Genomic DNA, 19,089 nt, shown 5'->3' with positions numbered 1-19,089 from the left:
GTTGAGACAGAAAAGTAACTAGCTTTGACTTTGCCGCGCTGTGACGTCACCTGCATACCCTCCATCATCCACCCACTCCTCCGGCAGCCTCGTCCTCACATCGACATGAAACAACACGGCTCTAATTATCTTTGATTCTGTACAGATTAATAACCAAACACGATGGCGGCATTGATCTCCGCCTCGTAACAAGTGAGTGCGAGAAGGTCAGGCCGCCGCCCGCTGAAGCTGTAACGCTTGTAAAAAAAAACAAAGGCAGTCGATAAAGGATCTATGCACAGCTTTCCCCGCTCGCCGTCTGTGCGTTAACCGAGCCATTGTTTCCTCGGTAACGAGCAAACGCGATGTTTATGGCCGTGGCCTTTTCCTAAACTCGCCGCTTTACCTTGTGGAACGGCTTCGGAGGGAGCGGGGACGGGGGCTGGGGGGGGATCGCTGCGTTTAATTGGCGTTTGTTTGGTGATTGATGCATGCGAGTTTGAGTGGACGGACATGAGGCTTCCTGGGTGTCGGACGCCTCTCGCATTAGTTCTTTGTGTTTGCTACGCTCTCTATTGCATTGGCTTGTTGCACAATGTGGCTACGCTAGTTCCTCTGAGCTGAAGCTGTGGGCGCTAGTACTTCCTGTTTGTATTAATTTCCATTAAGATGAGCTCAGACCCATTTGAATCCTCGTATTTCCTGCAGATTCTGTGGTGGACAGTGAGTTCCTGGTAGACGATCACTTCCTGCAGGTCAACGAGTTGCTACAGTGTAAATATTTCCGTAAAGGGGACGTCTATGTTTATAAGGATCAGTGAGTTTGTCTTGAAGCTAAAGGCTAACATTCATTTCATGCATTATACAATTTGAAATAGTGCCTTTTATTAAAAAAAGTGATAGCATGTTAGCCTTTAGCTTCAAGACAAACTATCAATCCTTCATGATCACAGGCGTCTCCGATCTGAACTCGCTACATCAAGATTTGAACACAGTAAAGGATCATCTACCGGGAACTCACCGCCCACAACGTGATCTTTATAAAATATGATTATTATTCCAGGAAAACAATACAGACAGGAAGTACTGGCGCTCACAACTTCCGGTCAGGGGAACTAGCATAGCCGTACCGTGCAACAAGCCAACTGTGTTCAATCTGTAGGCTTTTCAGGTAGAATCACTTGGGAAGTTTCTGAACCTTTCTGAAAGTGAAGGTCCGTTCTTCCCATTTGAAATCCAGTGTTGGTCAAAGTGCTTAGTTTCAGCATTTGTGTGTTTCTGTGTTGTATCTACCTGGATGATTGAGAATTGGATGATTCTCGAAACGTCAACAACTCTGTTATTCATGTACAGCAGGGGTAGTACTTCTACTACTTTAGTACTTTCGGGACTTTAGCGGGTAATTTCTCAAAATCATCTTGGGGGCCAGAGGTTCTGTGCTGGAGGGCCAGATTTGGCCCCCGTGCCTGACGTTGCCCACCCCTACCGTAATATGGATTCACTACTTGAGTTTGTTAAAGGGATGTTTCAGGATTTTCGACATCGGGCCTCATTTCCTAGTTATCCAGAGTGTTGCTGATTTCTGGAGATCATTTTTTTTGTAATTCATGCAGTTCTTATGTTTGAAGAGTTTCGTGGCGCTAGGCTAATGCAAGGCTAGTGCATTTCTATGGTATCAGCTAGCCTGCATTAAAAACAGTGTGACCCGCTCCACAGAGCACCTGAGGAAAATCACTTATAACACCAGACTAACCATATAAATGTCTGTGTCGATGGAATAATTTTAACCATTTTTCATTTAAAATACCTTATATCTGAGCAGCATCAGCTTCCTGGTTGTATAAGCTACGCGGCGGCGGAGTGATCTGCTAGAAAATAGTCCCTCAAAATGCGATCATTCATGTGATGCAGGTCAGTTATATTTCCAAACATGATTCTATGGACACAGACATTTATATGGTTAGTCTGGTGTTATAAGTGATTTGCCTCAGGAGTGACTGTTTTTAATGCAGGCTAGCTGATACCATAGAAATGCACTAGCCTTGCATTAGCCTAGCGCCACAAAACTCTTCAGAGAACACTTTCTTACGCTCGTTTGTATCTAAAGTAATATCTCAAAAGGTCTGCACATTCATTAATGATTTCTAGGCTTTGACCTCAACTACATGTGGACAACAGCTGAAAACATCTGTGTTGTTCATACTTTGAGATGTTTGATGGCTAATGCTAACGGCTATAGGAAAAATGCATTGAGCGAGCCGCATTCGTTAGGATCGAACGTCGCTTTTATATGTTTTTTACATTTTTTATTGATTTAACAGGGACAGTGCATATTAATGAACATCTGTAATTACAGTGTAAATATGCCAGATTATAGCAAACATGCTAGTTTCCATCTCCGTCTCATTGCGCCACCTACTGTTCTGGAGTTTTAAAGAAGCTAACAGGCTAACGGGCGAAGCTAACTGCGGGCTAGCTCCACTTAAACAGTATTTACAGCCAAATTTCAGTGAAAAGAACGATCTCCAGCGTAGTATTTACTCTCACGGACAGTTAATAAGTAAATAAACGAAACACATGGACAAATTTCCTCTTTAGCTCGCCTTTATAGACATTTAGTGGAATAAAATCAAGTTCTTGACTCTACTTACAGTGTTTCAGTACATTTTCTCCGTGGCTGACCTCCTCTGTTGACACCGCCTCGCGTCGCTCTGGAGGCGTCTGCAGCTGGATGCTCCTGGACTGTGGTTAGGTGTAATTACACATGCTCTAAACTCCACCTATCGCCCGATGTGCACGTAACTGTCCAGCGGGTGATGCTTAACGGCCCCGGTGGCAGTCGGTGTCAGGGCACGGCTGGCTGAGTTACTTAGAGCCCATGTAATGCTAGCACACGGGCCTATAATGAGCGCCGGGGTCATTATAACTGCTCCCCAGGCACCGTTCACTCTGCAGCGTATGTGATGGATATACTGGTCATGTTATGGAGCTCCCTGAACTGTGCTGGCTTTGAGAGGATGATGTGGGAAAAACAAAAAAGGAAGAATATGAGCGGAAACGTCGTTAGCCTGTTCCTGCTAATGTGCACTTCTGTTAGCAAACGGCTTCCGGACCTGTATGAATTTAGCATTTATGTCATTTCGGGGGTTTTTTAACGTTAGAGCCTGTAGAGGAGAGAGGGGTTAATCAGAAAGGAGAGTGTTTCATAAAAGACACATTATCTCCTAATCTAGAAAAATAATCTGTGATTTTCATCAAAACTAGCCTCTGTTTAGCTTAGATTACTCAGGAACCGAGGCACGTAGAATTAAACTGTCTACACTGATGGAGAGCTTAGAGACTCGTCTTTCAAATGAGTCATAGCCTGTGTCCATTAGTCTCGCCAACCAGACTCCACTTCTTCACAGAAGACGGTCCGGCAACACTCCATTGCGCGCTTTCAAAGGAAGTGACGCAGCGATATGGAGCCGACCGACCAATCAGAGCCGCTCCCTGAACGTCACGTTGTTGCGCCTTTGTTTTGTAGTTTTTCAACACAAGCTTCACGTAATGCTCCGGTTTGCTTGTGTTCTTAAGTTTTTCTGACATAAACGACAGAAGTCATTTCCTGAACTCCGTGTGGCAGGAGCGCATTGTTAATGTCCCAATGACTAAAACTCACTTCTGCTATGTTCTCATTGGCTGCTGCGCTTCGGTTGTCCCACATTAGTCCCGCCTCCAGCAGTAGCTTTTCTACGACAGGGTCGCCAGACTAGTCTCCTGTTTATTAATTAATAAACATAGAATACGCTGTGGTGCTACAAATATCATGAAAAATTGTCTGGATTGTTGGCACTACAGCCATTTTCACATCAGAGAGCTCCCACTGCCAGAGGCTTTTCAGGATTTTGACTGTGTTTTCAAGACCCACAGAAAATGTAGGTCTAGATCTATGTCAACACGAAACCCACCGAAAGAAAGATTGGACTGTCTTCTTTCAACTAAAAAAAAAGTTTGTTTGTACCTCTTTCCATTCTTTAGTAATTGTTCGTAGAAAATAGGTGAAATCACCCAAAATGCTGTTTTCTGACCAAAAAGCTGAGAAAATGAAAGAGCAATACTGCCACCTAGTGACTCAATAAAAGAACTTGTAGTTAGGTGGCAGCATTTTAACAACAGATATGCTTTGCTGCAGCTGTTCCCATTGAAAAACCAAATTGACGTCTATAGACGTCATTGGCAGTCAACGGTCGGATTTCAATTGAAGAGGAAGATCTTTAGATCTCTCTTTTTAGAAGATCTCTCTTTTTATAGCGCCTTTCACAGACATGGTCACAAAGCGCTTTACATGAGACAATTGTACATTCACTCTGTACTCGGTGGTGTAAACTACATTTGTAGCTCTAGTTTCCCCTGGGGGAGACTGTCAGAAGCGCTTTCGCGACTGCACACGTCTGCGCCAACGGACCCTCTGACACCACCATACATTCACTCACACATCATTCATCCTGGCCTATTGTACATGTTTTTAGTGGGAGGGGAAACCGGAGTACCCGGAGGAAACCTACGCAGACACGGGGAGAACATGTAAACTCCACACAGAAAGGCCCCGTCCAGGTGGGAATCGAACCCTGGACCTTCTAGCTGTGAAGCGAGAGCGCTAACCGCTGCGCTACCGTGCCGCCCATTGATGTGTATAGACGTCATTGGCAGTCAATGAGTTAAAATGTACGACATGACAACTGGAGCGTAGAAACTCAGGGGGGGAAAGCATCTTTGGAACGCAGCATTATTTAGTGAGTCAAGTTTCCAGAAATGGCAGGATGAGCTGACATGTGATCGACCACCCAGACAGACGGGAATCTAACCTGAGACCTTCTTGCTGAGAGGCTGAACTGCAGTACATAGTATATACACTCTTGAGGCTGTAATAAGATCTACATTTATTCTTTTATATCTTCCCTTGACCTTTCGCTGTCATTTCCCCGGCTCTGTCTCTTGTGCTATAACTCCATACAGTCCCATGTCACTGCTTTTCTTCTGAATACCTCTATTACTGCCACGCTCTCCCTTCCCTCGTTAGCTCGCTGTGCAAAAATAGATCATCTCTCACAGCCTCCGAGATTTTGCAAGAATTCCTTTCACATTTCTGCTTCCGTCTCTTTTATTCTCGCAGCTTCGAACCAGCCGTGATCCTGGCCTCTACGTGCGGCGACTTTGAGGAATTTTCCCAGCTAACAAGTTTGAGTTTGTCTCGATAATAGAAGGCTTTTTTTTCCAAAGAGCTTTGATTGAAGTTAGCTCTTTGTGGTAGCAGCGATTTTTCGAGTTTTCCATCCCTCCCACTGGCTTTTAGGGTCATGTCGCTCCGGGATGGAAATAAAGTAGAGTTTTCCGAGATATTTAAAGGTACCGGCGTTGTCAAAATGGGCACCTTTTTCCTGTTTGTCAGAGCGGATGATCCCGTGATGAGCAGGCGCTGTATTTTACGTGTAAAGGATCAGGAGATGAAAATAGTTGCTGCTTGTTTTGTTCCATTTACAAGAAACGACTCTCACATACATATCTCTAATGTACGTGGTTTTAGTGGGAGGGGAAACCGAAGTACCGGAGCAAACCTACGCAGACACAGGGAGAACATGGAAACTCCACACAGAAAACAAAAAAAAGGTGTGACATCTAGGGCTTGGTACTATTACACCTATTTTCAGCTTTTCAGTACTTTTAAGGGACCAGACGGAGTGTAAAAATGTTCAAATTCTGTATTTTCCTCCTCCTTTATGTTCCAGCCATGTCCTAATGTGTAGAATGAGCTCAGACCTGTTCACCACAACTGCCTCTAAAATCCTGCAGTGTTTTCTGGAGGTAGTATTCTTCCAACCCGGAAGACAAAACGCTTGGATTCAGTGAACTCCGCCCCCTCTCTCCGCTCACACAACTTCACCGTAGTAGAAATATAAATATCACAGTTATGAGCCCCTTTAAACAAGTACAAGACTGTGATGAAGTTATAAGGAGTTGACATCCGCAACACAGCTTCATAAATGGCTAACACACACATGCTAACACACACGCTAACACACACATGCAAACACACACGCTAATACACACACCCTAACACACACATGCTAACGCACACATGCTAACACACACAAGCTAACACACAAGCTAACACACACGCTAACACACATGCTAATGCACACATGCTAACACACACATGCTAGCACACACAAGCTAACACACACGCTAACATACACGCTAACACACACACGCTAACACACATGCTAATGCACACATGCTAACACACACATGCTAACACACATGCTAATGCACACATGCTAACACACACATGCTAGCACACACAAGCTAACACACACGCTAACACACACACGCTAATACACACACGCTAACACACACATGCTAACGCACACATGCTGACACACACAAGCTAACACACACGCTAACACACATGCTAATGCACACATGCTAACACACACATGCTAGCACACACAAGCTAACACACACGCTAACATACACGCTAACACACACACGCTAACACACATGCTAATGCACACATGCTAACACACACATGCTAACACACATGCTAATGCACACATGTTAACACACACATGCTAACACACATGCTAATGCACACATGCTAACACACACATGCTAACACACACATGCTAACACACATGCTAACACACACACGCTAACACACATGCTAATGCACACATGCTAACACACACAAGCTAACACACACAAGCTAACACACACGCTAACACACACGCGCTAACACACACATTTAAAAAAAAAAATAATCTTGCAACAGAAATAATGTAAAAGCTGTTTTACAAATTAATATCAGGCCGGAAGCATAGAATTAAAAGATTACAATATTCGAGCACTTCCGTTCGGCTCTGACGACACAACTGAGAATTTTCCAGCAGAGGACGTTCTCTCTGAATGAAGCCACAAACCACTCAGGGGTGTTTTTGATAAGGAAATAGCATAACAACATGGCTAAAAGCTCCAAAAAGTCGATTTTGCAGGATATAGGACCTTTAAACTTTTCAACTACAAGACTGTGATGCCTGTAAGTGCCTTTAAAGATCCAGTGGTAAAATGAAATTGTGGAGAATCATTTGGTAAATTGGACCTTTTCTTTGTTTCCAGTTGAAAGTATAATATATTCTGAGACCAAGTCGGCCAAATCTTGAGGAAGGGAGGGAGGGAGTTTTGCATTCAGTGTCTCGCCTTTAAAAAGAGAGAAAGTTTCTCAATAGATCTCTCGAGAACAGCAGAGCCTATTGTGCTCAAACTGCCGCCTTTTCACTCGCCGACTCCCGCTCACCGGCAACTTCACCGGCAGCTCGTGTCGACAAACGTCCCCTCAGCTCATACTTTGGACTTTAACGGAACAACATCTCCAGTCAGTCCATCAACCCGCTCTTTTTTTTGGATTGAAAGTGAAGCTGTTGCTTTCGGCGAACACAGCGGGGCAACTGGCGCAACCCTGCCTAGTCCCCTGCGCCCTCGGAGTAAAACCCGCTGGGCTAGTGAAGATAGCCTGTAGCAAATAGTTTTCATGTTAGCATTTAGCCTCTTCAAAGCACAATAGGCTTTTAGAAATGGCTCTTGTAAAACCCATTGTGTATTCTCAAAGCCTTCTCTCAGCACGCCTTCGGAGCAATACGTTTCATTTAGCGCAGACAAAATATCAAAAATGGCGGCCGTTGTTTTCAGTAAAAGCTTTAATCCCCTCCGAGACCCGCGAGGAAGGCTGTGTAGCTTTGTTTAAAGGTCACAAATAATGCGAGATTGCCGTTTTATCGCGCTATGATGTTGTTTCTGCTTAAAGATTTGCTGGGAATGCGTGGACTCAATTCACACATTCACCGGATTCATTGTTTTCTTTTCGGCTTTCGATTTGCGACATTGTTTTAGCCGTTTAATGTGTTCCCTCACCGGTGTTGACTGAGGGCTTTGGGCGGCTAATCTGAGCATTTAAATGAAAAGAGAAACGCAAATAGTGCAATAGGACCGGGGCTAAATATCGCTTTGATGCTCAGCTCAATTATGGAAAAAATACAATTGTTTCTGACAATTGGTTTCATTTGTTTAAACAAAAGGGCCAGACTTTTAAAGTAATAGTCTGGAAGTTCAAAGGTTTAACAAATGTATTAGACTGCGTATAATTGATGTGCAATTTGACATAAGCAATATTGAAGGCCCTATTGCTGGGTTGCAGGCGACATCACAGCGTTCTATTTTGTTTTTGGGGAAATGTTTGGTCTTGCACAGAGAGATCGTGGACCCAGTGACTGATATTAATGGTCATTTTTGTAATTCATAAATGTTCTTTTTTGATACGACTTGTGAAAGTGTAATAGGAATAGTGTAATATTAGGAAAAACTGGCTCCTCCCCCCACTGGGTCCTGTGACATCATCACATTCTAGAACCTGAGAACCACCAATACCTGAAAGTAAAGTAACACTCCTGAATCAAAGTATGTTGTAAAAGTTGCTTTTTGTGAAAAAATAATCCTGCTTCATGAAGTTTCTATTGTAATACGAGCGATCGCGATGTCGTCACATCCGTTGGCCGTGGTCGGCATTTTATATTTTCATATTTGATAAACATTTTATTAAAATCCTATAATCAGCAAAAACAATGTCCATAAACAGTGCATTGCTTCTCCTGCACTGTAACAGATCTGTCATTTTATAAAACCGAGTTAGAGGCCTGTATGGATCAGCTGTTGCCGACCATTCACCAAAACATCCGGCGAAAATTGCGGAAGTAAACAATAACAGCGATCCCTCATATAGTCGGTATATTCAGGTGAAACTCGGAATATCGTTCAAAACTGAATTTATTTCTGTAATTCAACTTAAAATATGAAATTAATATATGATATAGACTCACTCAGTGCTTAATTTGTAGATTTGTATTTTCAGGAACACTTTTGGTCTGATGTGATGGATTCAGGGAACAGGCCAAAACATTTTCCGGAACACTGTGATTAAACACTATTATATCCGATATTTTTTTTGGACGGATCCTCATAAACATTTCCCTGATCCTTTACCCTGAAAAACTGAAAATTGGGGATGTGCGTTCCCCCACACGGGGGATCAAATGAAGCACTGGAGTCACTACATGCAAAGTGACCTATGTCAAGTCTTGTAATTTTGATGATCATGGATTACAAGCTGTGAGTCATAATAATCAAAATGATAACAAACAAAGGCTACACATAATATCTCCCTTTGCATGTAATGAGTCTATCAGTTTCACAGTTTAAAGAGACTAGATGCAAGTTGGTCATTTTATGCTCACTACTGCCACCTCAGGTCTCACACGTAACTACAGTCTCTATACTAAGCTCGTGCATGACAGCACTTCAGACCCGAAGTAACACCTTTCTGAGTGACAGTGCAGGATTTTAGAGGCAGTTGTGGTGAACAGGTCTGAGCTCATTCTACACATGAGGACATGGAGGAACATGTAGGAGGAAAATACATTATTTTACATTTTTTAAACTCCGTATAGTCCCTTTAAGCTAATTAACAAATGTTCCGAGTTTCACCTGTAAATAGTAAATATATGACAAAAAGGGTTTCTTCCCATTTTCAACATAATAGCAAAATACAAAAACACCAAAGAATTATTGGTTTCCGTAGAAAGGAGACACATGCAAAATTTCAAAAGTAAACCGTGTAACAACATTGTTCTCTCGTCAAAAACTTTGAGTCGTATTCCACGTCATTCAGAGTTTTAAGTTTACTTCGGTTGTTTCTTCTTCTACTGCTGAAGCGCTCCGATAAGCATTTAGTTGCACCATAGATGAAACGTAAAACTGTCCTCAACGTCTCCAAAGCAAATGATCCATCTCCACGTGCTCATCACGCCGCCATTGATTTGCTAGCGTGCCGTTAGAATCATTAATAACAACAATCATGGTCAGTTTGATGTAATCCAGTCCTTCCTCTTGTCCGTAGTCAGTCCCCGGGGCCTCACGACTTCACAGTGCACCTCGTCCGAGAACTGGACCGGACCCGTCTCCGCCGTTATTGGATTAGTCCCGGCTCCGGAGACCAAAGCCGCGCCGCTGTGGGCTCTTTCATCTTTTTACGCGCCTCTTGTTTCGCCTCCATCTCTTGTTTATCGCCGCCTTTGTTGTCTTTTCGGAGTCTGTTAAGTTCCTTTCATTAGAGGCGAACTGCTCGGAGACGTCCCAGCCGCTCGGCCCCGACGTTGGGAAAACAGAAAGCGGGGTCTTTGCTGACGGGGCGGATTTACGAGGGCGCCGTTTCTGGGTCTGAGTCACGGAGCGGATTCGTATGATGAGGGCGTGTAAACACGGACGGGGTCGTTGCTCGTCCAGATGAAATGATGTTGGGAGATGGTTTATAAAGGATAATGTTGCTCAAAGGTCATGCAAAAGAATGAATGAATTATTAAATGTTTTTACCTGGAGCCAGATGGCGCGTGGGCTTCTCCAGAGCGGTGGTTTTGCTTTCTATTCTTTTCATACTTTTCATACCAAGCACCGCCTCATCGCACCAGGCTTAAAGGAATATATCAGGATTTTTGACACGGGGCCTCATTTCCTAGTTATCCAGAGTGTTGTTGATTCATGGAGATATTTTTTTTTTGTAATTCACGCATATTTGAAGAGTTTCGTGGCGCTAGGCTAATGCAAGGCTAGCGCATTTCTATGGTATCAGCTAGCCTACACAGAGCACCTGAGGCAAATCACTTATAACACCAGACTAACCAGATAAATGTCTGTGTCGAACAGTGTTAATTTCGTCGACTAAAATATTTAGTCTTAATTTTAGTCAAAGTGATATTTTTTCCGACTAACATTGGACTAAAACTAAATTAAAAGTTTCTCATGAGACTAAAACTATGACTAAAATGTCCAGATATTTTAGTCGACTAAAATAAGACTAAATAAAAATGAAAAGGAGAGACTAAAATCATCCAAACTTGTATTGAGCGTCTGAAAGAGCCTCAGATCATGGAAATTCTCTGCCAACGCCTCCGTTTGTCTGGGGTCCGTTTTGTGCGCAAACGTTGTAGGACTTAAAGCAAGATTAAGCTGCAAACACGAGACAGATCTGCAAACAGAACCAGCAGGAAAAACACACGCTCCTCAAAGCCCGGCAGATACATCACGTAAACGGCGGCGCAGGCGATGTATTCCGACACGAGCCCGCATCGACGCACGCAATAAGACGCCGCGCTCGCTCCCAGACGTAAACACTCACATGTATTATGCAGACCTGGCACGGCCGGCAAACCCAATTACAGACAGCGCCGGCGTCAGCGGGAGCGAGGAGGCACAGCGAGGCACGGCGAGGCACGGCGAGGCACGGCGAGGCACGGCGAGGCACGGCGAGGCACGGCGAGGCACGGCGAGGCACGGCGAGGCACGGCGAGGCACGGCGAGGCACGGCGAGGCACGGCGAGGCACGGCGAGGCACGGCGAGGCACGGCGAGGCACGGCGAGGCACGGCGAGGCAGGTTTTATTCAGTCATGAACTCAGTGACTTGGGGGAAGGGCTGCTCGATTATTGAAAAAATAATAATCACGATTATTTTTGTCATAATTGAAATCACGATTATTCAAACGATTATTTGTTGCCTTAAAAAAAAATCCATTAAAAAAAGTGACAAAAATCCAGCAAAAAAAGTGACAAAAAAACAGCAAAAAAGTGACAAAAATCCAGTAGAAAAAAGTGACAAAAATCCAGCAGAAAAAGACAAAAATCCATCAAAAAAGTGACAAAAAACCATCAAAAAAGTGACAAAAATCCAGCAAAAAAGTGACAAAAATCCAGCTAAAAAAGACAAAAATCCATCCAAAAAATTACAAAAATCCATCAAAAAAGTGACAAAAATCCATCAAAAAAGTGACAAAAATCCATCAAAAAAGTGACAAAAATCCATCAAAAAAAGACAAAAATCCATCCAAAAAAATGACAAAAATCCATCAAAAAAATTACAAAAATCTATCAAAAAAAGACAAAAATCCAGCAAAAAAAGTGACAAAAAACAGCAAAAAAAGTGACAAAAATCCATCAAAAAAATAACAAAAATCCAGCAGAAAAAGACAAAAATCCATCAAAAAAGTGACAAAAATCCATCAAAAAAGTGACAAAAATCCAGTAGAAAAAAGACGAAAATCCAGCAAAAAAGTGACAAAAATCCAGCAAAAAAAGACAAAAATCCAGCAAAAAAGTGACAAAAATCCATCCAAAAAATTACACAAATCCAGCAGAAAAAGACAAAAATCCAAAAAATTAAAAAGTAGAAAGTAGAAAAAAAAAATAGAAAAAAAAAAAAAATGAAAAAAAAAAATTTGAACAAAATTGAAAACAAAAAAAATTATAATCGATTTTTTGTGATTATGCTAATTTTTTAATCGTTTACTGTTGTAATCGAAATCGTAATCGAATTTCGATTAATTGAACAGCCCTACTTGGGGTAAGGAGTCACTAAAGTAGAGCCGAACAAGCCCGCCTGCCTGTCCTGGACACATGCAGGGGACGCCGTGGTGGAAATGCTTTATGTGTCACAGAGAATACGCACAGAAAACGCCCAATATGGCGTCTACAGGCACGACCGGTTTTGTTGGGCTGCGATAATGGTCATTCAGGCACTGCTAAAAGTAGAAACATTTGCATTTCATCAACATCGGCGTGACTTTCCTGCTGCAGCTTGGATTGTCACAGAATTAGAACTTTCAGCTTCTTGGGTTGAAAGTTTGGGTTTGGGTCATGTATTTCCCGATCCGTTTTCGGATTGATTTAAAAATTGTAATGTTTGTTTTTAAAGCCCGGTCACGGTCTCGCTCCGTTATATCTGACTGAGTTGGTGACCGTGCATCGCCCCAGCAGAGTCTCCGGTCTCTGAGCAGATGGTTCTGGACGTGCCCAGGTCCTGGTACAAACAGAGCTGTCCCTCTTCAAGTCTAGATTAAAGACACATATTTTCAAACTAGCTTTTAAGACTTAGATCGCACTCATTTGATTGATTGATTTTTTTAATATTGTTTTATCTTTCTGTGAAGCACTTTGGTCTTCCTGGTGTTGTTGTAAGGTGCTATACAAATAAACTTTGATTGATTGATTGATATTTTGACGTATACATACCTTTCCAATGACATCACGCATAATTCCGGCAGCCATTTTGAATACCGAAGTAGCATTATGCAGTATTATGCAGTACTACAACATGTAATAATATCTCTCAAGATGAAAGTGAAAGACAGCTGAGCATTTTTATGTACTCATAATCATTGCTCAAGAAAACAGTAAGAACTCGGCCCCAGAGACTCACGTTGTGCCACAGACGTAGCCGCTCTGTCCGTCGAGCTACAGCAGGATTTACTTAAGATCTGCTTCACTCTGAAGACTAAATGAACACATCAAAGAGGCAACAGAAAGCCTCTCACTGTGATTTTTACAGTTTGTCAGAGTCAGTGTTTAAAGGGACTATAAGGAGTTTAAAAATGTTAAAATTAAGTATTTTCCTCCACCTACATGTTCCAGCCATGTCCTAATGTGTAGAATGAGCTCAGACCTGTTCACCACAACTGCCTCTAAAATCCTGTACGGTCACTCAAAAATGTGTCACTTCGGCCCGAATTGCCGTCATGCACGAGCTTAATATAGAAGGTGCAGTTACATATATGGCCAGAGGTGGCAGTAGTGAGTATAAAATGGCGAACTTGCTTCCAGCCCCTTTAAGCTGCGCAAGACGTTAGCATGCTACCGGTTAGCAACTGTCGGGCTTAAACACATGTGTGGCTCACATCTATGAACACTGAGGATATACTTCAGCAGGGTTAGTTTGCGTCATCGAGGGCCCATTTTCAGCATAGCTAAAACACCAAGGGCCAAACCTCACCATTGTAGCCTAAAGTTACACACGTTTGTATTGAACAAGCGGTAGATTTGCTTTTAAGACTGAAATTATGATCAAAACAACCCAATAATATTAATTTGAAAAGACTCCAGTGTGTTTCCGTGTAGTTTCAGATGGATAATATTGGGGGGAAAGTTCCCTGTAGGCTCGCGACCCACTTTTGAGTCCCGACTCACCAGTTGAGAATCCCTGTTTTGCATTATATATATAACCAAGTGGGATGTTTAAAACATACACTATAAAAAGACACTATGGATGGATGGATGGATGGATGGATGGATGGATGGATGGATGGATGGATGGATGATGTAAAGATGGATGGATGGATGGATGGATGGATGGATGGATGGATGATGTAAAGATGGATGGATGGATGGATGGATGATGTAAAGATGGATGGATGGATGGATGGATGGATGGATGGATGGATGGATGGATGGATGGATGGATGATGTAAAGATGGATGGATGGATGGATGATGTAAAGATGGATGGATGGATGGATGATGTAAAGATGGATGGATGGATGGATGGATGGATGGATGGATGGATGGATGGATGGATGGATGGATGGATGGATGGATGGATGGATGGATGGATGGATGATGTAAAGATGGATGGATGGATGGATGATGTAAAGATGGACGGATGGATGGATGGAACATCAGAATAAATGACTTCAAATATCGTCCATGCCAATCCCCTTCCTCCCCCTTCCTCTTCCCAAAAATCCACATCGCTCGGGCCCTCGTCAGATCCGTCTCATGGTCTCCGGAAACGAACTCGTGACACCGGACTCCAGATTCTCAACACAAACCCCTCGGCAGCAGCTCCTCCACCGCGCTGGCAAAAGAACTCTCAGCTTCTGTCAGATCCTGGATTTCGGCGTTCGTTGTGTTAGAAAAACAGCAGCACTTTTTCCCACTGAAAGCAGAAGCTCGTTTTGAAGAGAAAGATCCCGTTCGTCTTGAGCCGCCGCCGTTTCTCGCTCGCCCTCTCACATCAGCAGGTCATTTGGCGGCCGTTTATTTCCTGTCAGGGCTGACGGCCGCCTGACGTGCCCGCGCTCTCCTCTGATCCAATTGCTTTCTGATTGTTCGGAGTAGATTGTCATTTTTCCGCAGCGCCCCTGATGTGGTTTTCTTTCTGTCGCTTCTCGTTCGCAGTCCCCCCCCAGTTCGTGAGGCGCCCCGCCAGCATCTACGCCCACGAGTCCATGGACATCATCTTCGAGTGCGAGGTGAGCGGCGCCCCGGCCCCCACCGTCAAGTGGGTGAAGAACGGGGACGCCGTCATCCCCAGCGACTACTTCAAGATCGTGGTGAGTTTGGGCTTTTTTTTTTAAGTGTGTGCGTCGGAATCTCACGGTTTAAACCGAATGACGCGGTTCCTCCAGGATTTCATCACGACTGTCGAGTCCAAATCAAATCATTGCAACTGTGCCACAACTTTTCTAATAAACCGGAACTTTCTCACAACTATTTCATAACTCTTTGTTTTCTCAGAACTTAACTCCATGTCGGATCAGTTTTGATTTTAAAGGCCCTGTACATGTGACTTTTTGTCTTTTTGCCCCATAAGAGTAACAAGAAGTGAAATATGGCTCGGTTCCACCTACCCTACTCTACTTTACCTGCATTTTAAATGCTTCCACCAGCCCATTTTACAGTTAACTGGTACTTTTAACTGGTACTAGTACCAGCTTGGCCCTGGTACTAACCAGGCCAAGCTGGTACTGTTTCCATGGATACAAAAGCAAAAAGCTACCAAAAGCAAAGCCCAATAGATACAGACGGCATCTCGTCATAGAAGGGGGCGTGGCTTCGCCGAGGGGGAAAATATAATCTTTTGGGAAACACACTTTTTCACTCTTTTAAGCCATTTTCTGCTGGAATGGGAACTTATTTATCACATAAATAAAGTCAAGTGTAAATCCGGCCCATATGGATATTTTCTCACAGCAGATTGATCAGTAGAAGTGAAAAAACGGCTGTCATTTTTTATGTGTTTATGGGCTGTTGAACCACTTTGCTCCTCCCCATGTCTTTATATCTTAATTTAGTAGAAACTATATTCATAATTCAGCGTTTGTTAAAGTAATTTTTGAATAATTAGAGAAAGCTTAGATTTTTCTCAATTGTTTTCCCCCTAAACTGTTTTCAAACATGACCATATATATAACAGTTAAGGAGGAAAACAGTTTGGAGAAAAACTTTCTCTAATTATTCCAAAACTACTTTAACAAATGCTGAATTATGAACATAGTTTATACTAAATAAAGATACAAAGACATGGGGAGGAGCAAAGTGGTTCAACAGCCCATAAATACATGAATAACGGAGAATGCTAACATGGTGCTAATGCTAATGCTATCCCGATTTAGACTTGACTTGTATGTGATAAATAAGTTCATATTTCCCCCTCGGCGAGTAGAGTAGAGTAGAGTAGAGTGGTGGAAACGAGCCAATAGATAGGGGTAAATGTCCGAGAAAGGTCTTAATGCAGCCGATGGAGGGGCGCGTGAAAAATGTGATGAAAACACAACAAAAAAGCGGTGAAGAAAAGCCAAACTGGAGTAAATGTGTTTGGTTAAGGCGGGGGTTAAGAGGTTAAAACACAATTCCATATGTTTATTTAATAAATTGACACCTTAAGTGAGAATCTACAATGTAAACAGTCTTGAAATAACAGTAAAAAACAATACATAAAACTACATGGAGTCTGGACGTGGCACAAGTGAACTTTGTGGATGAGAAATCAGCTCATCTTCTGCTTCTCTTCCCCCTGAACAGAAGGAGCACAACCTGCAGGTGCTGGGCCTGGTCAAGTCGGACGAGGGCTTCTACCAGTGTTTGGCGGAGAACGACGCGGGGAACATCCAGTCCAGCGCGCAGCTCGTCATCCTGGACCACGGTACGCTCGCTTTCCTTTACCTTCCACTAACTCGCCCGGGCAGAAACTATTCCCCCAGAACCCCCACCTGTAGACTCCAACACTTGTGCACCGGCGGCGTTTTCCCCCGCGAGGCTCGTGGAGCGCGAGCGGACGCAGCGGGCCGCGTTTGTCTCAGATCCCCGGCCGCTGCTCTGGTTTATTTATGGGTTTATCGCCCCGCTCTGGCCTGTGGACGCCGGGGGGACGGGGGGGCGAGGAGCGGGGCGAGGAGCGGGGCGAGGAGCGGGGCGAGGAGCGGGGCGAGGGGCGGGGCGAGGAGCGGGGCGAGGGGCGGGGCGAGGAGCGGGCGCTGGAATGAACCCAGTGGGATCTTGTTAAGGCGAGAGATGGCCCAAAGTGTGCACTGCAGAACGGCACAGAGGGCTCTCGAATACGGGCAGGACGTTTGATGTGGTCGCCATCGGCAACAAGCCCCGTGTGTCGGACTGTGTGTGTTTGTGTGTTTGTGTGTTTGTGTGTTTGTGTGTTTGTGTGACATACGGGGTTTAGGGGTGTGTGTGTCAGTACGTGCAGTAATGGCAGAGGCGTGATAGTAGTAGTAGCAGTGATAGCAGTGATCATTTCTTAACAATACAAATAGTTGCCGTGGTAATAGCAGTAGTAATGTAGTGGCAGGACAGTTGTATTTGTAGAAAGAGTGTATTATTCGTGTGGAGGTTAGTCATATCAACAGCTGCAGCCATAGCAGTAATGGTAATAAGCAGTAACAATAGTACACTGCAAAAAGTAAAACATGTCTTACTTTAAGAAATAAGTTCTTATTTTTTCCCTAAAAAGTAATAATGTCCTGCCGAGCAAAGTTTTCTTGAGAAAATATTTTAGGAAATAAAATGTAGCCATTTCTTGTTGTTCTTATTTTAAGAAAAAATAAGGTGGCACAGCGGTTAGAGCCTCAGCTTCACAGCTCGAAGGTCCCGGGTTCGATTCCCACCAGGACGGGGCCTTTCTGTGTGGAGCATGTTCTCCCCTTGTCTGTGTATGTTTCCACTACCACTAAAAACATGTACAATAGGTGAATCTGATCAGCCTGGCTCCACATCATGGAGGCGGGTCTCCGGGCACGGGCAATATTTTCCTTAAATATTAGTATTTATTAAGAACATTTTGCTCAAAAATGTGTATAATTTAGAACATTTTGCTTAAATGGAGCAACATTTAAGTAAAATAACCCACGATTTTTTCACTAAATAAGAATGTTTTCCTTATATTATTCCATTTTCTGAGGACATTTTGCTTAATTCCAGTTATTTATTTGCTTAAATTTAGTTTTTCTTTCTTGTTTTATGAGAAGAAAATATTCTAGAAATAAGAATTCTGAGCAAGAAAAAAACACTGACCCCATTGGCAGAATGTTTTCCTGAAAAATGTCTTATTTTAAGATTTTTTTCCTTGTTTTTAGTCGGGCACTTTTTGCAGTGTAAGGAGCAGTAGAAGTAGCAAGACTGTAGCGGTAGAAGTAGTTGTAGTTTTTAATTTGTGTTTTTTACAAGCTGAGCCGTAATAATCAAAATTATAACAATATTATCACATATTCGTTTCACAGTTTAAGTAGTGAATGCTCTTTTTAACGATTTTCACCTCATCATAAAGCCGTGCTAAGTAACGTGTTTACCTTAATAAACCCTCCCCGTAGTCCCTGTGGGGGTCATACAAGTGTTTATGGGATGATTGGAGGGTCTTTCATCTCCTCCTGGTGTCTCTGGACAGAAAACCATGTTTGCAACTTGTCTGCCACCGGACCGGAGTCACCAATACACACTAATGGAATCACGAAGAAGAAGCTAACAGGCTAACGGCAAAGCTAGCTGTGGTCTAGCACCACTTAAACAGTATTTACAGCCAAGTTTAACTGGATGAACAATATACCTCTGTCGCTTTGTCTTTTCTGTCAGCGTAGGATTTACTCTCACGGACAATTAATGAGTTAAAAAAATTGCAATTTGTTACGACACCTGGAATGGTGCTTGTGGCCTCTAGGGGGAAGAGTTACTTAGCACTGCTTTAATAGTGTGAAAGTAAGAAGTCGTATCAGCAGCAGGAGCATTAGTAGAAATAACAAGACTATGGCTCCTTCTTCTCTTTCTTCTTCTTCTTTTTCTTCTTCTCTTTCTTCTTCTTTTTCTTCTTCTCTTTCTTCTTCTTCTTCTTCTTCTTCTTCTTGTCTTTCTTCTTCTTTTCCTTCTTCTTCTTCTTCCTCCTCTTCCTCCTCCTCTTCCTCCTCCTCCTCTTCTCCT

General features: G+C 43.2%; 1 protein-coding gene across 7 annotated transcripts in view; it reads left to right on the top strand.

Annotated features, from left to right (window-relative positions):
• Positions 1 to 19,089, top strand: part of neo1a (neogenin 1a) — a 454,282-nt gene that overhangs the window by 313,566 nt on the left and 121,627 nt on the right. For all 7 annotated transcript variants that reach the window (XM_079554653.1, XM_079554651.1, XM_079554650.1 and 4 more), the window contains exons 6-7: positions 15,067 to 15,221; positions 16,693 to 16,813. In XM_079554653.1, coding sequence (XP_079410779.1) covers positions 15,067 to 15,221; positions 16,693 to 16,813 — 276 coding nt within the window. The remainder of the gene's footprint in view (positions 1 to 15,066; positions 15,222 to 16,692; positions 16,814 to 19,089) is intronic.

The sequence above is a fragment of the Gobius niger genome (genome assembly GCF_951799975.1).
Source record: "Gobius niger genome assembly, chromosome: 4".
NCBI classification, from domain to species: Eukaryota; Metazoa; Chordata; class Actinopteri; order Gobiiformes; family Gobiidae; genus Gobius; species Gobius niger.
This window is presented reverse-complemented; position numbering and strand designations above follow the sequence as displayed.